The 23,509-nt window shown below is 43.3% G+C and overlaps 1 protein-coding gene across 3 annotated transcripts in view; it reads right to left on the bottom strand.

Moving 5' to 3' along the window:
* IFT43 (intraflagellar transport 43) overlaps nt 1-23,103 on the bottom strand; it is a 102,469-nt gene extending 79,366 nt beyond the window's left edge. Inside the window, exons 1-4 of one of the 3 annotated variants that reach the window (XM_054448056.2) lie at nt 22,976-23,103; nt 20,670-20,797; nt 19,799-20,064; nt 16,672-16,764 (exon numbers count right to left, since the gene is read on the bottom strand). In XM_054448056.2, the coding sequence (XP_054304031.1) occupies nt 16,672-16,764; nt 19,799-19,852 (147 nt within the window). In that variant the 5' untranslated portion in view covers nt 19,853-20,064; nt 20,670-20,797; nt 22,976-23,103. Of the gene's footprint in view, nt 1-16,671; nt 16,765-19,683; nt 20,065-20,669; nt 20,798-22,975 lie in introns of those variants that run through there. The other 2 variants (XM_063651925.1, XM_063651924.1) reach the window with 2 other exon arrangements.
* Between the last annotated feature and the right edge of the window lie 406 nt (nt 23,104-23,509).

The following is a 23,509-nucleotide window of genomic DNA, read 5'->3' as shown; positions in this document are numbered from 1 at the left end:
CTTATATACAGAACAATCGGGGGAAAAATGGCCAGAGGACAAACGTATGGCAATTTTTAAAGTGCTGAAAGAAAAAAAAAACTCTCAATCTGGAATTCCATATCAATATAAAATATCCTTCAAAATGAGGATGAAATGAAAACATTTTCAGATTTCAGATAAACTAGATAGAGAAGTTGTTCTTGGCAAATCTGTACTACCAGAAATGCTAAGGGAAGTTCTTCAGGCTAAAGAGAAATGACACCCCCAGATGGAAACTTAGATCTATTGGAAGAAATGAAGAACAATAAAAAAGGCAGAATATCTCTCAGTGACAACTGTTTAAAGTAAAATGACAAACTGGGCTGGGGGTGGTGGTTCACGCCTGTAATCCCAGCACTTTGGGAGGCCGAGGCAGGTGGATCACTTGAGGTCAGGAGTTTGAGACCAGCCTGGCCAACATGGTGAAATCCTGTCTCTACTAAAAATGCAAAAATTAGCCGGGTGGGTGGTGGGCGCCTCTAATCCCTGCTACTTGGGAGGCTGAGGCAGGAGAATTACTTGAACTCGGAGGCAGAGGTTGCAGTGAACCAAGATCACGCCATTGCACTCCAGCCTGGGCAACAGAGTGAGACTCTGTCTCAAAAACAAAATCAAACAAAAACCCGACAAACTGTATTGCAAAGTTCTTAATATAAATAGTCTTAAAATATATGTTATTAATACCACAAAGGACTGGGGGGACAAATGGACTTAATGGCTGCAAGGGTCTCACATTTTATATGAAGTGGTATAATTTTTTTTTTTTGAAACAGAGTCTCGCTCTGTAGCCCAGGCTGGAGTGCAGTGGCACGATCTTGGCTCACTGTAACCTCTGCCTCCTGGGTCCCAGTTCAAGCAATTCTCCTGCCTCAGCCTCCCAAGTAGCTGGGATTACAGGCGTGTGTCACCACGCCCAGCTAATTTTTGTATTTTTCGTAGAGACGGGGTTTCACTACGTTGGCCAGGCTGGTCCTGAACTCCTAACCTCTTGATCCACCCGCCTCGGCCTCCCAAAGTGCTGTGCTGGGATTACAGGAGTGAGCCACCAAACCCGGCCACGGTATAATATTAACTCTATGTAACCAGTGATAAGGATGCATATTTTAAATCCTAGAGCAATCACTAAACAAAAAAAAAAAAAAAAAAAAGTACAAAAAACTATACCTAAAAGCCAATGGAGGAATTAAAATGGAACATAAAAGCAATGGGCTAAACACAGTGACATAACTCTCTATTATACTGGGTAAAAGCATGTGACCAGAAATGTTTCAGTCTATCACCAATGACATTCGACATTAGTCAGTACCCTTTTCCTGTAAAGTATCATTATTTAAAGAATATTTTACTATCATTCTGTTCCTTTTCAGTAATTACTGACATGTCACATAATAAAAAGAAATCTAGCCTAGGTAATGATTTCAATGAAGCTTTCTGATCACAACCTTATGGTTTCTAAGCAGATTAGATATTCTATATTCACAGCACATTCTCTCCATCTCCTTGCCTCTCCTAAATCCTGGCTTCCCCCACGGACTTCGTTGCTCTCGCAGCTCTTTCAAGTAGATTCTGCTCATTCTTTAAAACCCTGCAAACCCAAGTCCCAAGACAATACTCCTGTTTCACTCCCCAAAGTTCCTCTAGACCATTACTCTTCCAAATTATTATGAAACACTTTTTTCAAAACTTGTACCTTTCAGCTATACCACCTCTCTCCTTCATTCCTGTCAATAACAATGCCCTGAGCACACACTGACCAAAAATTTGGGCATTTGGCTCCCTCTCCACAACTATTCTCATTATTCTAAGCAAAGTTAGTGTTCACATGAACAGCTCTAATGTTTAGCCTTGTGGTTCCCAGACCCTTTAAATGCCAATGGCCTTGTTGCTACTTTTTGAAACTCCAGTCATAAATGGAACTGCTCCATATCTGAAATATCCAGTCCCCTCCTTCCCTCCTTATCTAACAACTTCCTTCTTGGTGTCACTTCTTTCCCTATCAAGCTAGCTCATTCCCAAGGTCGATGACATCATGCCACCCCCCTTATCTTTTTACCACACTTCCCCTTGCTATGGTTGGAATGTCCCCTCCAAAACTTGGGTTGAAATTTAATTGCCATTGTAACAGTATTAAGATGTGAGATTATTATTTATTTTATTTTTTGAGACACAGTTTCACCCTTGTTGCCCAAGCTGGAGTGCAATGGTGCCATCTTGGCTCACTGCAACCTCTGCCTCCCAGGTTCAAGCAATTCTCTTGTCTCAGCCTCCTGAGTAGCTGGGATCACAGGCCTGCACCACCACGCCCAGCTAATTTTGTATTTTTAGTAGAGATGGGGTTTCACCATGTTGGTCAGGCTGGTCTTGAACTCCAGACCTCAGGTGATCCGCCCACCTTGGCCTCCCAAAGTGCTGGGATAAAAGGCGTGAGCCACCATGTCCGGCCAAGATGTGGGATTTTTAAGAGGTGGTTAAGCCATGAGAGCTTCTGCCCTCATGAATGGATTAATGCCATTATCACTAGAGTGGGTCCCTTATAGAAGGATAAGTTCAGTCCCCTTTTGACTCTCCCTCTCATATGCCCTCTTGCCCTTCCACCTTCTGCCATGGGATTACTCAGCACAAAGGCCCTCACCAGATGCCAGCACATTGATCTTGGACTTCCCAGCTTCCAGAAGTGCGAGAAAATAAATGTCTGTTGTTCATAAATTACTCACTCTGTGGCATTCTGTTACAGCAGCATAAAACAGACCAAGACACCCCCTAAAGCCTGGATCAAGCCAACTACCTGCTTCCACTGTGTCAAGATCCAGCCTGCTCAGGGGTGTTGGAGAAACTTGCACAACCATGCAAATTAAGGCTTAACAAATTCATGCTCTGCCTTCCTTCAGCAGGGTCCTACCTGGTCTCCCTGCTTCCAGTCTCACCTACCTCAAATCTACATCACATGCCTGCATGGACCCCTGGAAGTTACAGAGAATTCTAGATAGTGAGGGGAAGCTAGGTTCCAATCAGGAGGCATTTCTACATAAGTATTTCTGGTAAATTGCCTAACAAGGTCTCTGAAGACAGGCATCTGAACATCAGACTCCAGTAACTCAGCTATGATTTTTTTTCCAATTATAAGTATTTGCTTTTATACCTGATTTTGAATCTATAATTTTGAATTGTTTTTCTTAAAGAAGGCCTCCAAATTGCATAAGCTTCAGGACTCACAAAACCTGGATCAATCCCCGTCCAATTGTTGCCAAAGTGTTCTTTCTAAGATGCAAATCCAATCATACTGCTTCTCTACTGAAAATGTGTTTGCACTTGGAGATCATGAAGGGTCTATGTGTCAAAAAAGGAATCGGGAGTTCATGCTATAGGTTCTTCATAGAGACCCTAGAATATATGCCAATGACCCCCACATCTGTTATCACTAGTTTCCAACTTTCTCTCTTAAGCTCCATACCACATTTTCAACTTGGCAGACCTCTTTGAAAATCCTGAAGGCAACTCAAATTCAGCATGTCCCAAATTGAAATAATTATCCTTTCTTGTTCACCAACTGCTAAGACTCTTAAATTCTCAGTCTCAAAAACGTCATTATCCATTCAGTCTTTTCAGCTACAAGTGGGCTCAACTCCAGACTCTCCTTTTCTCCCACTTCCAACAGCCAATCTGTTACCACATCCTATCTGCCTGCCCTCAAACAGGTCTCTTGTCACTGACCTCTCTTCTTTAGACCCCTCCGCCAGCTTTTTGTTTATTGTTTCCCAAAGTAAGGCACATATGCCACTGGTGAGATGCCTGGAAAAGGTAAATAGATGAACCTTTTTAAAAATAGCCAGTTATGGCCACGCACAGTGGCTCATGCCTGTAATCCCAGCACTTTGGGAGGCCAAGGCGGGAGGATCATGAGGTCAGGAGATCAAGACCATCCTGGCGAACATGGTGAAACCCCGTCGCTACTAAAAATACAAAAAAAAAAAAATTAGCCAGGCGTGGTGGCGGGTGCCTGTAGTCCCAGCTACTCGAGAGGCTGAGGCAGGAGAATGGCGTGAACCCAGGAGGCGGAGCTTGTGGTGAGCCGAGATCGCGCCACTGCACTCCAGCTTGGGTGACAGAGCGAGACTCTGTCTCAAAAAAAAAAAAAAAAAGCCAGTTATATATGTTATGTATACTAAGAAAAATATAAATACCACAAATGATCATTTCATTGAAAATATTTTTTAAAAATAAATGCATTTAAGTATAAAAGGAAAGTTGATTTAAAGAGAAAAGTTAATAATGTGAGTGGTATGTATTGTAACTGTAAAAATATAAAACTGTTAAAATGATGGGGAAATGCCTGAAGTTTGGGAATGCTGCCTTGGTTGATGCCTTCATCACCTCTCAGAAGGACTGCTCCAACCGCCTCCCAGCGATCTCCCTGCCAACAAGCTCTCCCACTCTATCCTCCAGTGTAGCTGCCAGATTCATCTTCCTAGAAAACAAAGTCGGTAACGTCATTCTTTGCTTTAAAATCTTTGTGGGCTCCCTACAACATAGAAAACAAACTCTTATTTCTCCATTTGGAATGCCAGGCCTATGTTCCCAATACATTAAACGGTTTTACCATGCCCTAAAAACCCCCAGCCCCTGTGCAATGGCATGTCTTAGAACAGGCTTTGCAGGCCGCCAGAAATGGCTTTTTGCCCTCCTTGCTCATTAGCAAATTCCTACTCGTTCATGTCAACCCACTTCAAGAACTGCCTCTTTTAGAAAGCCTTCCCTAACTCCTAGGCAGGGTGAGGTGATCCTTCTGGGTTCCTGACCTCAGATACTACTTCATAATTATAATTTTTGGTCTAGGTGTGTGGTTTCCCAATTAGAATATGAAGTTTTCTTGTTCATTTTGTATCAGAAAGTGTATATTAAATGTAGGATAAATAAGTGAATGAATGAATAAAATTCTACTTATAAATATGTATATAAAAATATATATAAATGCACCAAGTGTGATGGCTCATGCCTGTAATCCCAACACTTTGGGAGCCCGAGGTAGGAGGATCATTTAAGGCCAGGAGTTTGAGACCAGCCTGGGCAACACAGTGAGATTGTATCTCTACAAAAAATTAAAAATATATGAATATATATATGAATATATATGAATATATATGAATATATATGAATATATATGAATATATATGAAATGAACACATATATGAACTATATATATGAACACGTATATATGAACATATATATATGAACACGTATATATGAACATATATATGAACACGTATATATGAACATATATATGAACACGTATATATGAACATATATATGAACACGTATATATGAACATATATATGAACACGTATATATGAACATATATATGAACACGTATATATGAACATATATATATGAACGTATATATGAACATATATATATGAACGCATATATGAACATATATATGAACGCATATATGAACATATATATATGAACGCATATATGAACATATATATGAACGCATATATGAACATATATATGAACGCATATATGAACATATATATAGGAACGCATATATGAACATATATATAGGAACGCATATATGAACATATATATAGGAACGCATATATGAACGCATATATGAACATATATATGAACGCATATATGAACATATATATATGAACGCATATATGAACTATATATATGAACGCATATATGAACTATATATGAACGCATATATGAACTATATATATGAACGCATATATGAACATATATATATGAACGCATATATGAACATATATATGAACGCATATATGAACATATATCTATGAACGCATATATGAACATATATCTATGAACGCATATATGAACATATATCTATGAACGCATATATGAACATATATCTATGAACGCATATATGAACATATATATGAACGCATATATGAACATATATATGAACGCATATATGAACATATATATGAACGTATATATGAACATATATATGAACACGTATATATGAACATATATATGAACACGTATATATGAACATATATATGAACGTATATATGAACATATATATGAACGTATATATGAATATATATGAACGTATATATGAACGTATATATGAACGTATATATGAATATATATATGAATATATATGAATATATATGAATATATGTATATATGAATATATATGAATATATATGAATATATGTATATATATGAATATATGTATATATGTAAATATATGTATATATACGAATATATATGTATATATGTATATATACGAATATATATGTATATATGTATATATATGAATATATATGTATATATGAATATATATGAATATATATGTATATATGAATATATATGAATATATATGAATATATATATGAATATATATGAATATATATGAATATATATATGAATATATATGAATATATATATGAATATATATGAATATATATATGAATATATATATGTAAATGAATGAATAGGCAAAGCAAAATGTAGTATGGAGGTTGGAGCTCTTCGTTATCGCTGGTTAAGAGGACAAAAAGAGATTCAGGAAAAAGAGAAATAGTAGAGACAAAACAGAGGAAGCTCAATAAGAGAGAGGAAAAATAAAGAGAAAGAGATGTTGGAACCAGGCATAGTAGCTCACGCCTATAATCCTAGAGCTTTGGGAGGCCAAGGTGGGAGGACTGCTTGAAGCCAGGAGTTCAAGATCATCCTGAGCAACATAGCATGACCTTGTGTCTACAAAAAATAAAAATAAATTAGCTTGGCATGGTGGTGCATGCCTATAGTTCCAGCTACTCGGCAGGCTGAGGGGGAGGATTGCTCGAGCCCCTGAGTACATGTCATAGCCTAGTCACTGAATTCTTTCAACAAGGATTTACTGAGACCTCACTCAGTGTGTACTGTGCCAGGCACACATGGCCCCCTCTCTGACTGCTCCCTGAAATTGCAGGGACCCCTATTGCTAAATCCAATAGGACCTGCTCAGGCCTTCCCTTCCTGGACCCTCTCGGCAGCATCAAACACTGCTGACCCCTCAGTCCATTATGACACTCTCACTTATCTTGGCTTCTGGACACCATAGGTGCTTGGTTTCTCCTCTCCTCTCTGGCCACCACTCCTCAATTTCTTCTGGTAAGCTATTTTTTGGCTGTGTGTTTCCTAAACATGAGTGGTCCTCAGCTTCTGTCTGTTGCTCCACTTCCGTCAGAAGCCCTCTCCTCTTACTCTAAAACCCTCTCTTAGAGTGTTGGGCTTCCATTTAGCACCTCAATGCTAAGAACTTCCAAATCTCCAGCTCCAGCCCACAGCCTGCTATACACAAGTCTAACACATCAACGCCTCTTGGGCATTTCCTGCAGGTTGAATACATCATCCCCCACTCTTCACACCTGAGGATTCATTTAACCAGCACTTACTGAGGACCTACAAAGTACCAGTCTCCAGGGAGGAGAACAGCCATTTCTGCAGCTTGCAATTGGTCAGAGAGATGAAACTAAATAAGGACACAAACATATGATTACAAACTGTGATTGAAGTGATAAGGAAAATGTGAAAAAAGAAACGAACGCATATAATAAAGGGACCGCACTTAAATCAACTACAATAGCTGACAGGTGTGAAATGAGGCTGGCCATGCAGAGAAGACCCAGATGACACAGGACTAAGTTAAGGCTTTGGGTTTTTTTGTTTTTTTGTTTTTTATCTTAAGTGCAATGAGTATCCATTAAAGGGTCTGACTGTGAAATGACTGATACACATTTTTACAAGAGACCACTCGAGCTAAACTGCGGGACAGTGGGAATATAAGAGGAGGGACCAGTTATGAGGCAACTACTGAAGCCCAGGTGGGATGATAGTGGCTCAAATCATTTCTCTAATTCCCCCCAACCCCCACCCCCAAACAAACACTTTTATTTTCTAATAGAATTCTATTCACAGCCGTAGATCCTGACAAGTCTCTGCTCTGGGCACTTTGCCTAAATAGAAGTCAGTTCTCATTACAACAAAGGTATCATTCCCATGAAAAGTTTCACATACTTCTGAACACAGCCAGTGGTCTATTTACTCCAAAAAGGAGTCAAACCAAATCCCAACATTGCAATAGAATCTGAAATCCTCGAGCACACCTCGGAGATTTTTCTTGACCAGCAAACACAAATGCATAGAGGAAGGTACAGTGGTTGCACTGAAGATGCAGCAATAAAAGACAAGGCTAAAAATACTGAAAGCTCACTGTTTAGCTCTCATAACATTACCAATTATTTCAGTGTCATATTAGAAATGTTGACCTCATATGGGTCATTTGTGAAAAGGCAAAGGGGTTGGTTTTCAAACACTTGGTCCATTTATCAAGGAAGGCAAAAGGGGCTGGTTTCAAATACAAAGTCACCTACGACCACCCCTCTATCACCTGTATGGTCAACTGCTCCACTAACAAATCCACCATGCCATGCTCTCTCTCTTGTCTCCAGAACTTGGCTCACACTCTTCCCTCTATCTGGAATATTCTTCCCCCTCTTCTCTTGGCTAATTTCTACTCATCCTTCAAGTCTCTCAGCTCAAACCTGATTTCTTCCTGGACCACCTTTTTGGACATCCCTGAGAATAAAATGGGCTCAACGTGTTTACTCTCATATCTTCTGTAACCACCTCCGCCTGACACTTCTCTGCAAGCCCCTAAGTCAAAGTTCTAGAAGGCAGGGAGCATGTCTGGTTAATCATTGTATTCCAAGTTCAAAGCACAATACCTGGCACACAGAAAGCTCCCAATCAAGTTTCATAAATGAATGAATATTTCCTTTTTTCCAAGATAACTGAGGTCACCAAGGTCACTCCTGCCCTCTTCATTTTCTACTCATCTGCCCCCAGAACAACAAAATGATATAAGTCGGCAATTAAGGATTATTCTTTGGAAAGACTGTCAACCTTCAGACTGAGAGTTGCATTTTGTTGATGGAAAAGTGTTGGCAAACAACTGGCCAATGGCATAGGCAGAAATGCTACTACAAGAGACAAATAAAATGGGTCTCAAGTGGCACAAAGAATTCTTACTGATTCCTCACTCAAATGTTTCTTTGCCATAAGGGCCAGTTGTTAGTCTATGAAATATGAATATCTCTGTATCTTGGACAGAATTGATATTTAGGATAAATTGATAATACATTCCAATTCTCGTGTGATACAGATAAGGACAATAATAGTTAGCAGGTGTTGGGCGCTGCTCTAAGAGCTTTATATATTTTATTTAACCCTCCAACAACCCAATGAGATAGATACTACTATCATCTCCAATCAACAGATGAGGAAACTGGCTTAGAGTAGTTAAGTAACACACCCGGGATATACACCTAGCAACTGGCAGAGCTGGGATTAAAGACAAAACGATCGTCTTTTCTACTTCTCAGATTACACAGAAAATGACAACAAGAGAGGACTTACAGTGCACTGGGCTAAGCTCTTGACACATATTTCTCACTTAACCCTCCCCATAGGTGAGGAGGAGAATCTTAAAGTGCTCTTTGAGCACCAACTTGCACTCTGGGTCTCACAGAAGCCAGCAAGAAAGCATGTTTTCCTGGGGCACTTGAAGAGCCTTTGACAAAGCCAGAGCCAGTGCTGGCGGAGGATCTCAAGACGCTGATTTCCAATTGCCGGCTCTACCCTGAGATGACATTCCCTCCCACACAGCGGCCGGCCCCAGGGATGGGTCAGCGATGCACATCTGCACACCCCAAGGGAGAGTTCAAAACCAAAGCATGCCAAGCATGACATAAATATGAAGTGTGGAAAACACATTCCTTATGAACAACTCCACATCAAATTCCCTGCATCCCTCTTCGGCAACGTTATCAGAAGCATCATTCAATCCAGCCGATTGGAGAGCGGCTATGAAAAACGCTGGAAAATGTGACCAATCAGGAGAGTTATTTTTGTGAGAAAGAAGAAAAATGTCACCAAAAAGGGTCAGCAGATAACCCTATTGGGCTGAAAATAACTGCCTGGCTGGCAGACCAGTAAGGGGACAGGCGGAGGGTGAGAGACGTAATGCAAAGTGCCAAGGGAGCTCCGGCCGAGTGAGGCTGCTGGGGGATGAGGAAATTGGCCTAATTTGGGAACATGAGCCCAGCAGCATTTCTCAGATTCCTGCGAGGAAATCTGGCTAACTTTCAGTTCTGCGTCCTCGGAGGAACACCAAGGGGATGGGGGGAGAGAAAGGGAACAGCTGTGACTCCAACACTTCTCTAGACCACTGAACGAATAAGGGTGATCAAGTGAGAACTTACTCCCGTTCCAAAAGGACCCCAAGGGAATGACCCTAAGTCTCTCCGCCCTCTCCAAAATCCTCTTCTCTACTGGGAGGTCTGTGTTTCTTCCCATCTAGCAGGTAGGAGAGGTTAGGCACTTGAGTCAGAAAGACTCAACTAGAGTCACAGATTAGCTGAATGCTTCTGACAAGTTACCCAGACTCTCAAAGTCTCCATGTCCTCACATGTACAACATGATGATAAGAGTACCTACTTCAAGAGCTACCATAAGGCTCAACTAGGACACTGCATGTAGTGAACAGATAGCTAGCAACTGTTCCAATGTAAGCTATGATGATGATTATTAAAAGGACAATCTGCAAAATAAAAGCTAAGCCAAAAAGAGGTCTAGATCCCAGCAAGAAATGCTCATCCAAAAGATGAGCTAGCCCTGGAGAGGTTTTGCCAAAGATTACTTTTGCACAAACTCAGTAGAAGGTAACTTTTCGGTAGAAAGCATCTGGGTCTGTCCTTAAAAGAGTTCTGTGAGGGCACAATCATTTGAATCCATAGAAGGTCAAGGCTCAGGCAGAGAAATCTGGTTTAACTCTCAGACCCATCCTCCCTAGAGAAAGCTATACATCACAGACATGTAGACACTCATCATAGAACTCTCTTCCAGCAAAATCCTCAATACCTATAATTCCAACCTGAACTGCTAGCTGAACCATGCTTCTAGTGATCCAAGCCTGATTTGCAACAGGTGCAACACATCCCCGCCCAAAAAATGTAGTCATAAGCTTTCTTAGTATTTCCCATTTCTCCTTGGGTTTCTGTGTGCCAGATACCGTGCTAAGTACTTTACATGCATTACCTCATTTGATCTTCACAACAACCCTAAAAAAGTAGACACAACTCCAATCTATTCCAAACTAGTAAAATTACACAAAGAGTTCATCTTTCTGGTAAATTTTAAAATTAGACAGTTAAGTGATTTGAAATGTATCCAATGACCAAGCAAATAAAAAGACTTTTCCTCTTCTCTCAGAGCAGGAAGAAGAGTTTAATTACCTGGACAGAACCACAGGCATCCTACTGGCACCACGTCCTAAGTGGTTATGGAGACAATCAGAAGGAAAAGATCAAGAAGAGGGTTCACACAGGCCACTCAATCAGATATCCTGGAACTTAGGGCATACAATTTTTTTTCACTCAACTCCAAAATAAAAACTGGAGAAGAATGTAAATTTTTTTAAGCTAAAATAAATTTTTCATACCCAGGGCTACAAAAAAAAAAAGGCCTTTCTATAATTTCTATTTGTTTTAAATTGACATGTCATTTTTGAACTGCCTACTCAAGAGCCATTCTCCTCACCTCCCTTACCAAGAAACCCTGATGCTGTGGTGTGGTAATGTGCCCATTAAAAACTCCCCTGAAACTGAGAATGTGGCTATAAGATCCAGTTCTGACCAATGAAATGCAACTAGAGCTCTCCTTAGTGAGGTCTCTGGCTACTGTTTTCCTGATAAGAAGGGGTACACCCTTCTTACTGGCATGCACCTTGAACTCTTCAACGACTCCCTCTCTTCCCACCTAGAATGCATTATCTGATCCCAGGAGAATGACCAGCCATCTTGCAACCATGAGAACAAAAGTCACAAGCTCCAGATAGCAGAGCAGGAAGCTGGAAGGAGCTAGAGTAATGCAGGACATGCTCCAGTGACTGCACCCACTCTGCTCTGCCCTCCACTGGACCCTTTGCTATGTGAAAGAAAAATTGCTCCTGTTTGATTCAAGTACTGGAGTTGTTTCTGTTGTAGGCAGCCAAATTCAATACTGATAGAGAGAGGAGGCCACTTGAAAAATCAATCCATCCTAAAAGACAGGAGTTTTAAATTCAGACGGAAATGGGAACCAGGCAGATCAAATGTGAGTAAATCTGACCAGGTGTATCAAAGTACTAAGCAGTTAACTGGAGAGGGATGGATGCATGTAAGCTATCAGCACCTGCAGCTCCAGCCAATTGCCGCCATGTGTGGGAATGTCAACCCAGCATTCTCACTGTGCCAGGGCTTCCGATTTTAAAGAGAAGCCCCAAATCTGAATTTCCATATTACGTTTCCTAATTTATAAATGTGAACTAAATTTAAAAATTCTTAACCCTGTATGGATCAAATAAAACATGACTATAGGTCAAATTCAGCCTGAAGGCCACCAGCTTTCAACCTCAGTAGAGAAGGTTAAGGTGGAATAAAAAGAATGCCCAACTTCTAGAGAAATAATAATGGTTGGCAACATACTGAGCATTTGTGTGTCAGACTGAGTTAAGGGTTATATCACTTTTTCTTTCCAACCATCCTATGAAGTATGGAATATTATTATCCCTGTTTCACCAACAGGAAAATGAGGCTTAGCAAGATTAACTCAGTATCATAGAAGCTAATGTATGACAGGGCCGGGATTTCAGCCCAGGCTGGTACGACTCCTAGGCCTATGCTTTTACAGACTCTTAAGAAATGCCTGCTGCAACTAGAAAGCAAAAAAACTTTTCTCCAGGCTGGGTGTGGTGGCTCACACCTGTAATCCCAGCACTTTGGGAAGCCAAGGCAGGAGGATCGATTGAGGCCAGGAGTTTGAGACCAGCCTGGGCAACATAACAAGACTTCGTCTCTACAAAAAAAAATCAGCCAGGTGTGGTGGTGCATGCCTGTGGTCCCAGCTACTCAGGAGACTGTGACTGGAGGATCGCTTGAGCCCGGGAGTTCAAGGCTGCAGTGAGCCATGACCATGCCACTGCATTCCAGCCTGGGAGACAGAGCAAGACCTTGCCTCAAAACAAAAACAAACAAAAAAACCCTCTGCTCTGGATAACTACTAGCCAACCTATGGATAAATGAGTAGCAGCCTGTGAACAGACTTCCACATCAGTTCTAAGAGACTCTGGCTGACATGCTCTTTCTTCTGTGCCCTTTAATAAAAGCAGCAAAGTGCTATACCAATATGCCTTTATTCACTAATTTATTGAATGAATGCTTACACAGTGCTTTTCAGTTTATTAAAAAGCTTCTCAATGCGTATCTCATTTGCCCCCATATCAACCTGGTGGTATTACTATCGTTATTTGACAGATAATGAAATGGAGAATTAGAGAGATTGGTGGACTTACTCTACAATCCAGGCAATTAGCACCCAGTCCTCTGGTGCGAAGCCCTGTGTTCTTTCTGCTTCCTTCACCAGAGCTCCCAACTCCACTACCTCGCTTTAAAATAACCATGTGTTTGAACTAATTTCCACTTAAGTCTAAAGTAACTCCAGCATGTCTGACAGCTCCCAGGTACCATATTTACGTTTGCATGGATATCTTCATCCTAGAATATAGTCAGCAAGAGGACAAAAATAAATACATCAAGTAATAGAATTGGAATGTAAATGGGCACACACACAAGTCTTGGGATCTAATTTTAGAAAGAAACAGCCAAAAAGTCCCACACAGCACAGTGAGCATCTGGCCCTGTGGGAGGCTGCCCACACTGTTTAAACCTCAATTAGCCCAGGGAGAAAGGGATCCTGGAATCCTAACTGGCATCTTGCTTTCAGAGGCAACAGTTGGGTGAACAGCACAATGACTTTTCATCATGTTCTCCCAGAAAAATGGTAATGCACAGAGTTAAAAAAAGGTAAACCTCGAAATAAGTAGGTATTACTGAATGGCCGAAACCCTGAAAGGGTTCATCACACTCTGTGACTATGGAGTTATATTCTCACAGCAATGATTCTCACATGGGAGCCAAGGGGAAGTGGATGGTAGGCAAGCAGGGCCCACTGACCCCAGCCCAGGAGCTGATTTGGTATGGGGGTCATATAAGGCTTTAAGGCCTAATCAGGTCATCACAGGCTCATTCACCTAACTACCATAGGTGGCTATAACATCCTTCATAATTAAGTAGACTTTAAAATATATATATACACACACACACACATATACACACACACAGTCTTGTTAATATATATATAAAAAATATATACTCTTATTAATTATATATTTATATATATATATCACTCTTGTTGCCCAGGCTGTAGTGCAATGGCAAGATCTCAGCTCACTGCAACCTCTGCCTCCCGGGTTCAAGCAATTTTCCTGCCTCAGCCTCCCAAGTAGCTGGGGCTATAAGCACATGCCACCCACACCTAGCTAATTTTTAAATTTTTTGCAAAGACAAGGTCTCACTATGTTGCCCAGGCTGGTCTTGAACTCCTAGGTTCAAACAATCCTCCTGCCTTGGCTTCCCAAAGTGCTGGGGTTACAGGGGTTACAAGCATCAGCCACTGTGCCTAGCCTTAAGTAGACTTTTAATTAGTCTTCCTGGTTGCCAGTGATCACGAGAATGTAAATTCCATTATGGCAAGAGATCTTGTCTCTTTTGTTCACTGAAATATGCCAACCCTGCAAAATGGTGCCTGGCACTTACTGTGTGCTTCAATAAATAGTTGTTGAGTAAATGAATGAATGATCTGGTGTTGGAATTAATCCTCCTGGACCCATGTGGAACAGTGTAAAGTGCCAGAGGCCAAGAATTGGCTTCCATCAGCTCAGTCATTTGCTTCTGCATTTTCTCTTTAAATACATACAACACTGCAGTTCAAGCTCCCTGAGATCCAGGGTTGGGTCTGGTATATCTTCTTTCACCAAATTCCTACTTTATATCACCTCTCCTAACTATGCCTCCAATGCTCTACTATCCGCACCTCCCAACCTCCCTGCCCCAGGCCCCATAACACTTCTACATAGCTTCTAATGTGTAAGTACATCACACACTATGTACTTGACCCCACCTCATCCTGTGCAATAACAATTGCAGGCCTATTCTGCCAGGCACTGTGACAGATAATAGGGTACGATGATAAGACACAACCTCTGCCTTCCAGATGCTCATATCTTATGAGCGAACCAGACATGTAAACAATTAGAATACAATGTAGTAAGTATCATAATGGAGGTGCCATGGCCGCAGTTACAAACCGACAATCCTTGGACCAAATCCAGCCCATATGATGATTTAATATCCAGTCCATATGGTGATTAGGTTTTCTTAATCAGTTGCTAACCTCTAAAAATGTGTTGCTTTCACATAAAATTTTAGACTGCCAGCATCTCTTGAAGAATCATATCTGGCAATACTGGGCCTGTATTCTCGACAGCATCAACCAGCTTTGGCTAAGTAGTGGTTGTCCCTTTAGAGGGGGCATGTGGCCTCCAGTTCCCAGTCCCCCTGCCCTAACTCGCTCCCCTAGTTTCTTCCAGGCAATGATGCCAAGGGGTCAGCTGCTAGTTTTTCTAGGCCAGCACAGATGTTACCTTAAAGTAATGATTCTCCATACCCACACTTCTAAAGGGAGAAAATGAAAGATAAATGGACAAAGCCATGTGGAGAGCTTAAGAAAGTGGTGGAGAATGCATTTCCTATGAAAATGAAGAATATTCCTACCTATGTGATATGTAAGTGAAGTGTGTCCATGTCAGGTACCCGGTTCATTTGCTCATGCACCTGCCTGACCCATTAGGCTTCTCAGCATGGGTCCCTTCATCTGTTGCAAACCTACTATGGGCCAGCAAGCTAGAAGCCAGGTTTCCTGCTGTCTGGGAACTCACTGTTCGGTGGGGGAGACAGACATGTAAAAAGACAATTCACATATAATGGCATATGTTCACGATAGATACTATGGGAAATGAGAGGAAGAACTGCTAAGTCAGCCTGGAGAGGTTAGAGAAGAGCTAACTTCTGGCAGAGGATGACCCTGAGGCTGACTTTTGCCAAGTTTTTTCAAACGGACAGAGGAAGGTAAAAAGGGGCTCTGAGTAAGCTGCCAAAAGTAGTGCCCTGGCAGTAAAAAGTATTGCTCATCGGAATTACCCACCCTCCACAAAGAAGCTGGATCATTTCCCATAATTCCAGGCTACTCGGAAAAGTTTCCAGGAAAGTAAGGCCAGTAAATGATCTGCTTCCTGCCGGAAGACTGTAGAAAGCGCAGGTCACCACCGAGAGCAATGTCCAATTGTGTAATCCAACCTTATGTCACCAGTCTGCCTCACTGGCATTTATTCAGCGGAAATAAAAACCTGGAATTCTACTAGATTTTGAAACTTCCCAGTCCCCTGCTTCAGCTAACATAAAAAGTTCTACATTAAGAATATAAGGAAATGCACAGAAACTAGTCTGGCATCAAGGAAAAAAAGTTCTTTCATTTCCGGCTACAAGGACAAATGCCAAGGAAGGGAATTCCCAAATCAAGACAGGAGAAAGGGTTGGCATTCAAGAGAAGAAATATGGAATACCAAATCCTTGGTCATTAAGGAATCACTAACTCTTAAACAGCATTTCTTCAGATTTTTTTTTTTTTTTTAGCACCCACCTCTCCAGTCAGAGTCAAAGAGGAATTCTTGCCATTGAGGTGATTCTCGGCCTGCACTGACTCCTGTTGAGCTCGGCGACCCATCTTGGCCCTCTGCAAGGAGAGAGAGAAGGCACTGCTGACCGAAATATCATTTGGGCCACTACTGAGATGACAATCTGGCCGGGCGCAATGGCTCACACCTGCAATCCCAGCACTTTGGTAGGCCGAGGCAGGCAGATCACAAGGTCAGGAGATCCAGACCATCCTGGCTAACATGGTGAAACCCCGTCTCTACTAAAAACACAAAAGATTAGCCTGGCGTTGTGGCAGGCACCTGTATTCCCAGCTACTTGGGAGGCTGAGGCGGGAGAATCGCTTGAACCTGGGAGGCGGAGGTTGCAGTGAGCCGAAATTGTGCCACCGCACTCCAGCCTGGGTGACACAGCGAGACTCCATCTCAAAACAAAACAAAACAAAAGATGACAATCATGGAAAGGTAAGCAAGGACTGGATTTATGATGATGTGGTGGAGAATGGGATTTGAGTTATTGGACATGTTTTTAGAAAACCCTCTAAAACCCCTTAAAACAAAGCACCTGAGGTCAGTTCTATTTGATAGGAAAATAGGAAATTAAGACAGGGTCTCACTCTGTTGCCCAGGCTGGAGTGCTCACCACAGCCTCCACCTCCTAGGCTCAAGTGATCCTCCCACCTTGCCCTCCTGAGTAGCTGGGACCACAGGTACACACCACCATATCTGGATACTTTCTTTTCCTGTAGATATGGGGTCTCCCTGTGTTGCCCAGGCTGGACAAGGTTTTCTTTTAACAGCTAATAGAGATGGCAAAAGAAAATTCTATTTTCTACCCAAAGAAATGCAGTTACAAATTCCTCTACAATGGGCAGAGACCTCATGCCACAGGTCAGAGAAGAAGGTGGTAAAGGCTCCCATGTTCCTACGCAGGATTTTAGGAAGGCTTAATTTCAAATCTGCAGCTTGGCATGAAAATCATTATCAAACAGGCTTTTGGAAAGAATTCCTAAATTCCATGGCAACTGGAAAACAGTTAGCATTTGCTCTGATATATACAGTAACTGGGTTTGCCTTTACAGACATTAAGGGAAATCTAATACAAGAATTTTGAGACATTATCTTTGGAAATCAGAGCACTTCAAAATTCTTGGCCATCAAATGAACCATTTGCAGGTTTTCCCAAGGCCCTCCGGTGGAGACTCTGCCTCCAAGGCTTCCCAACACATAAACAAAACTTTATTTAGTCAGACTCTTGGGTGCTGAAATTGTTATACTTTTGCTTTACTTTGTTAAAAAAAAAACAGCATTAATATAAGCACTTTTAGATCTCATTTAATGTGGCTTCCTTTGATTCTCACAATAATGGACAGAAACTGAGACTGATGTCATTTTACAAAGGAAGAAACTGAGGCCTAGGAAGGTGATGAAGTGGGTGACATAAACCTAGGAGCAAAGCCTTCTGATTTCAGATCCTGGGTTTCCTGGGTGCTTTCCACTATACCCTGCTGAAACTTGTTTTAAGATGTTCTAAGGACTGACTGCCCCACTAAACTGAGAGGGGTTACAGAAGAGCTCATAAAAACTCTTGTGCAGTGTTGACACTTCAAACTGTAGTGTCATTTAGGTTTCAGGGATGGTGGAAACAATCTTTCTGATAATAAGCAGCTTATTTTCTTCTCAAGGCAGACAATTCCATCCCTTCACCATGGTTGCCCTTTTCCATTTGTCATAGCATTGAGCATCTGAATACAGCATCCTACATATGGCGGTTGTGCTAAAACAAAAATTCAATGATCTTGTCACTAAATGCTGTTCACAGGTGGTTTCTCTAACAATTTTTAAGTATTTCAAGGTTTTAAACTTTTTGAAGACCCTGTATAGATCCATAGGGTAGAAAAACTTCTTTACTGCCTGATTTTTGTGTATGTTAAATGTAGTCTATTTATTGCCCATCTTCTCCCACTACAACATAATCACATGAGGGCAGGAACTTTGCTTTATTCATTGCTGTATCTCCAGCACCTAAGACACTGCCTGATACACAGTAGGGGCTCAATAAATATTTGTTGAATGAATGAATAACTACATTCACATCCCCAGGTACTAAAAAACATTCACGTATCAGCAGGCTTGGTGACCTTCCAAACACTTAGAGATTTCACAGCAGAAACTAAAGACTTGCTCTTGGGCCCAATCTTTTAGTAAGTGCGATCCTACCCAATTTTAAAAATAAAAAGGCCTGATGGGGGTTACAAAGGAGGAAGGTAAACACTGAATTTGGGTCTTGAATCTAGTTCCAATATTTACTAACTATAACGCTGGGTAAACCACAGCCTCATAGGCAGCAGTAGCTAACCTCTTCTGACCTCTTCCGTGATAACATATGCCAAGCACTGAGTTACACGCTTCCCATGTATTGTTCCATTTCCTTTTCACTGTAACACCTCCATTCTAGGCATAAGGAAACCAAGGCTCGGAAAGGTTACATCGTTTTTCAGGTTTTTTTGAACCCAGGCAACAGCTCTATGCTCCAACTGGCCTCAGTGCCTGAGCACCTAATCACTCCCTCACGTTACAAATCGGTCTTGGTTTCCTTAACTACTGAGGTAACTGAGGTAACTCCCACCTCCCCAAGGGGATTATGGGGAAGAAAGGCCGTCCCTGCCTGCCTCCCTTCCATGCATAAAACAGTGCGGCTTTTGCAGGAACTTCTGGGATGAGGTGTCCCAAAGGAAAAACTCTAGGATGGGAGCGAGTGCGACCCCGGCCGGGGCTCCCCCATCACCCTGTGATCGATCTATTCTGGGGAAGTTCGCATTCGGGGCTCTAGAAAACGGAGAAAGGCTCGGAAATTTCCCACGGTCCTACACGCCGGCGGGGACAGGGTATTTTCTACTTTTTGAGGATTTTAAAGAAAGCAAACCCCAGGCCAGCAGCGGCGGAGCCCACAGTGGCCCGGGGGCGGGGCGGTGAGGCTGCCTCCTCCTGGGCCTCACCCGGCGCGGCTCGAGGCCTGCCGCCCTGAGTCGCCTCAGAGAAGTCGGGGCCGGCGGGGTCGCTCCTCCCCACCCGCCAAATCCTGGCCCCCAAGGCCCCCGCATTGGTCCTCACGGAGGTAGCCAAGCTGTAGCGCAGCTCCTCGTCCAAGTCCAGCAAATCCTCCATCTCCGCGGCCGCCTGACGTCACTTCCTGGAAACCGACTGGCCCAGCCGCGTCCCTGCTAACAGCCCCGCCCCTCCATCGCAATTTTTAAAGGGTACGCAGCATGGTTCCTGGATTCTGTGTGCCATCCTCCAAACTACCGAATCTTTCTTAAATCTGCCTTGCTTGACATCTGGAAGCAACCTCTGGTTATTAAAACTCGCCAACGCTGCTCCTGCGAGACGGTAAAATAATTTGGTCGTTAGGAACTGTCTGCATTTGTAGCTCTGTTTAAATACATCAATATATTAAGTGCAAAGCACTACTACTGCTATACTGATGCCTCCCACTTGTATAGCTCTTTGCAAGGTACAGAAGGGCGTCACAGTTATTGGCTTAACGTGAGGGGCATAACAACCTTGTGTGGGAAGCAAGATAAGTGGTATTGTTTCCATTTGACAGATGAGAAAACAGGGAGTCAGGTGTAATAAATGGTTTACCATGAATTATGGAAACTGCAATATACATAATCTCTGCCTTCAAGAAGTTTACAGAGAGGCTGAATCAACACATCAAATAGCTGAGTAGTAATAACTTTCAAAAGTACAAATATTCAATATCTCATTAAATCCCAATAATCCCACAAAGTGAGTAGCAGTAGTATCTCTAACACAACAATAAAGCACACTGAGGTACAAAGAAGGGGCTTGAGGAAAATCACCTAAGTGCCAAGCAGCAGAGCCAGATGCCCTTCTGACACCAGACATTACTGGAGTATTTATCTCCAGCACATACTACTGGGCGCCAGCCATTCTCCTAGGCTGGCAGAGGGAGACGTACCACAAATTCCCAGCCTAATGGGGCATTTAAGTTGTGTCTTCATTGACTCTTCATATGAAATCTCCAAGTCAATATCACTGGCCGGGTCCCTGACACTGGCTGAGATCCATAGGAGATGGGCTGATAGCCTTGAAAGCAAACAACATTCCAGTATTATGTTGAGGGGAAGGCCTGGATGGCCACAGGTTAAAAGCAAGGATTTGGAAGTGGAAGTAGCACCCCTGAAACCTGATTGCAAGCATTTCTTAAATATCCAGTAAATTACTCAGTTCAATCACACATGTTACTGGATAGGACTGTGTGTTAGCATGCCTGTGACAGCAAGAGCGCTGGCCTGGATATCAGAAGAGCTGTGTTCTCATCTTAGCTCTCCTGATAACTACCTATGTAGCCAGAGCAGAGCCCTTTCCGGTATCAATTTCCTCCCTTGTAATTACTTTAGAGATTATCTCTAAGATCCTTTGTTAACTTGCTTCTCAGTGAGAATACTTTGTTAGATTTTAATCTGAAGAAACATTCATTGCCAAAAATCCAAGACAGATGAAATATAGGCTCCAATGAATCCCTTGTTCCCTTCTTCTTCAGCACCAGATGAGGAAGAAGGGATTAATCTTTGGATTTTTCCATTTCTTGTAAGCTCACAGCATATGACCATCACCTTATAGTCAGTTTCCAGACCTTCACCCCCACTTCTTCCCCAACTTGCTGAAAACAGAAGGCAAATGGTCCTCACTCTGGGCAGAGAGGTACCCTGCAGTAGTAGCTTCCAGACCTTGCTGAGCACCTGAATCACGTGTGAGGTTTGTAAAGAAACAGAGATGCCAGGGCCCCATCTCTGGAGACTCCGATTTGGTAGAGGTGGAGTCCAAAAAAGTATAACTTTAATAATTTTCCTTCCTATCTTGCAACTGTCTGCTCAAAGGCCTTCCTTTATCACCCTATTTGAAACTGCAACATCCCCCAACCTAGGCACACCCCATCCTCCTTCCCTGCTTGATTTTCTGCCACACCACATTTGTTTGTTTGTTTGAGACACGGTCTTGCTCTGTCGTCCAGGCTGGAGTGCAGTGGTGCAATCTTGGCCCCCTGTAAACTCTGCCTCCCTGGCTCAAGTGATTCTCCTGCCTCAGCCTCCCAAGTAGATGCCTGCGCCAACATGCCGGGCTAATTTTTCCATTTTTTGTAGAGACTGGGTTTCGCCATGTTGCTGGGGCTGGTCTCGAATTCCTGAGCTCAAGCAATCCTCCCGCATGGGCCTCCCCAAATGCTGGGATTACAGGTGTGAGCCACTGCACCTGGCCCAGCACTTTTTACCGTACTACATCATTTACATATTTATTTAGTTTATTGCCTCCTCCACTGCCCCACCCCTGCCTCTAAAATAAAATCTCCCTGAGGGCAGGAGTTTTGTTTTGTTCACTGATATTCTTCACAGAGCCTAGAATAGTGCCTGGTATATAGTAAACATTAAACTTTTTCTCAAATTTCAGAGGCACTATAGCATAGTAATTAAGTCCAGACTCTGGCAATGTCCTGGGTCCAAATCCCAACAGCTGACACCTAATAACTATGTGACCTTGGGCAAGTTACTTTTAAAGTTTCTACCCCTAGGTTTTCTCATTGGTTTTGCAAATGAAAATAATGCCTATCCAAACTAGATAGCCTGTGTAAAATTTCGCCTCCATCACTCACAAGCAGTGTGGTCTTAAAAAAAAAAAAAACTCTATGCCTCAGTTTCCTCATCCGTAAAGTGACCCACCGCTGTGCTGGGACACAGAGAACAGCCCCTTCAGTTAGTGGCCTGGAAGCCAGACCTCTCAGAAAGGGTCCAGGAAGGCTGGAGTGAGATGGGGTGGGAGCGGCACTCATTCTCAGGAAAGTTCAGTTCAGATGCAAGCCCCGTGTTGCGGGGTGCGGGGAGCCACGTGCCCTACCCTCCCTTGGCAGCTCGTGGGAAAAGGCCTAGAGGTTCGGGCCGAGAAGAGGAGCGAAAGCACAGAGCCGACTTCCCCTCACCCATCTGGGAAATGGGCTCGGGCCAACTGCTGACTTCGCGCTCGCTGGCGCAGCTCCCTGCGGAGCCCTCGGCGGGAAGGAGGCTGAACATCTGGATGACATTTCTGCGAGAGCCGCTCCGGAGCAGCGGTCGGGGAGGGAGAGGTGCGCTCGTGCGCACGTGGGGCCGGGAGGGAGGCGATTCCTCGGGGCCTGGGTCTTGTTTTTCTCGCTCTCTACCGCAGCCCCTTCTCCCGCCCCCCAGCCCCCACCCCGCAGCCCCCAGCCCCCGAGTCTCTCCCGCTCCAGACCAGCCGAGCTCCTTCACTGGCGGCCTCGCTTCGCCAGAGGGCACCCTCGATCTTCCGGAAAACGCCACCATTTTTCACTGCCCGTGGAGCGTCTCCAGGCTTCTGCCCGCCTCCCGACTCCGATCTTGTCAATGAAGAAACGGGCCAGGATCGCCGCGGAGCGGACGCCGACCCTCCGACCCGGCTCGCAGGCCGGAAGTCCCCTCCGCGAGGCTGGCATGGCCGCCCTTACCGGGTCCCGCGCCCTCTGCGGACCCTGCCCCGGGTCGGGCCTGGCCCGGGGGCGGCCCCGGGACCGGGGGACCAGGAGGGAGAGTAGACGCGGGCCGCGGACGGCGCGGACTGACAGCTGGCGAGAGGGCGCCGGGGCTGGGGGAAAGGGAGGGAGGGGGCTCATCGGAGTAACTTTCCAGAAAAACAGCCAACGTGTAGCAGGAGTGATTCCAAGAGAGGAAAAAAAGTTCAGCTACCACGTCGAACGAGAGGACTCGCAAAGTATTTTTCAAATGGGCTCGGCTTTTCCTGTGCCTGTTT

The sequence above is a fragment of the Pongo pygmaeus genome, chromosome 15, assembly GCF_028885625.2.
Source record: "Pongo pygmaeus isolate AG05252 chromosome 15, NHGRI_mPonPyg2-v2.0_pri, whole genome shotgun sequence".
Classification (NCBI taxonomy): Eukaryota; Metazoa; Chordata; class Mammalia; order Primates; family Hominidae; genus Pongo; species Pongo pygmaeus.
This window is presented reverse-complemented; position numbering and strand designations above follow the sequence as displayed.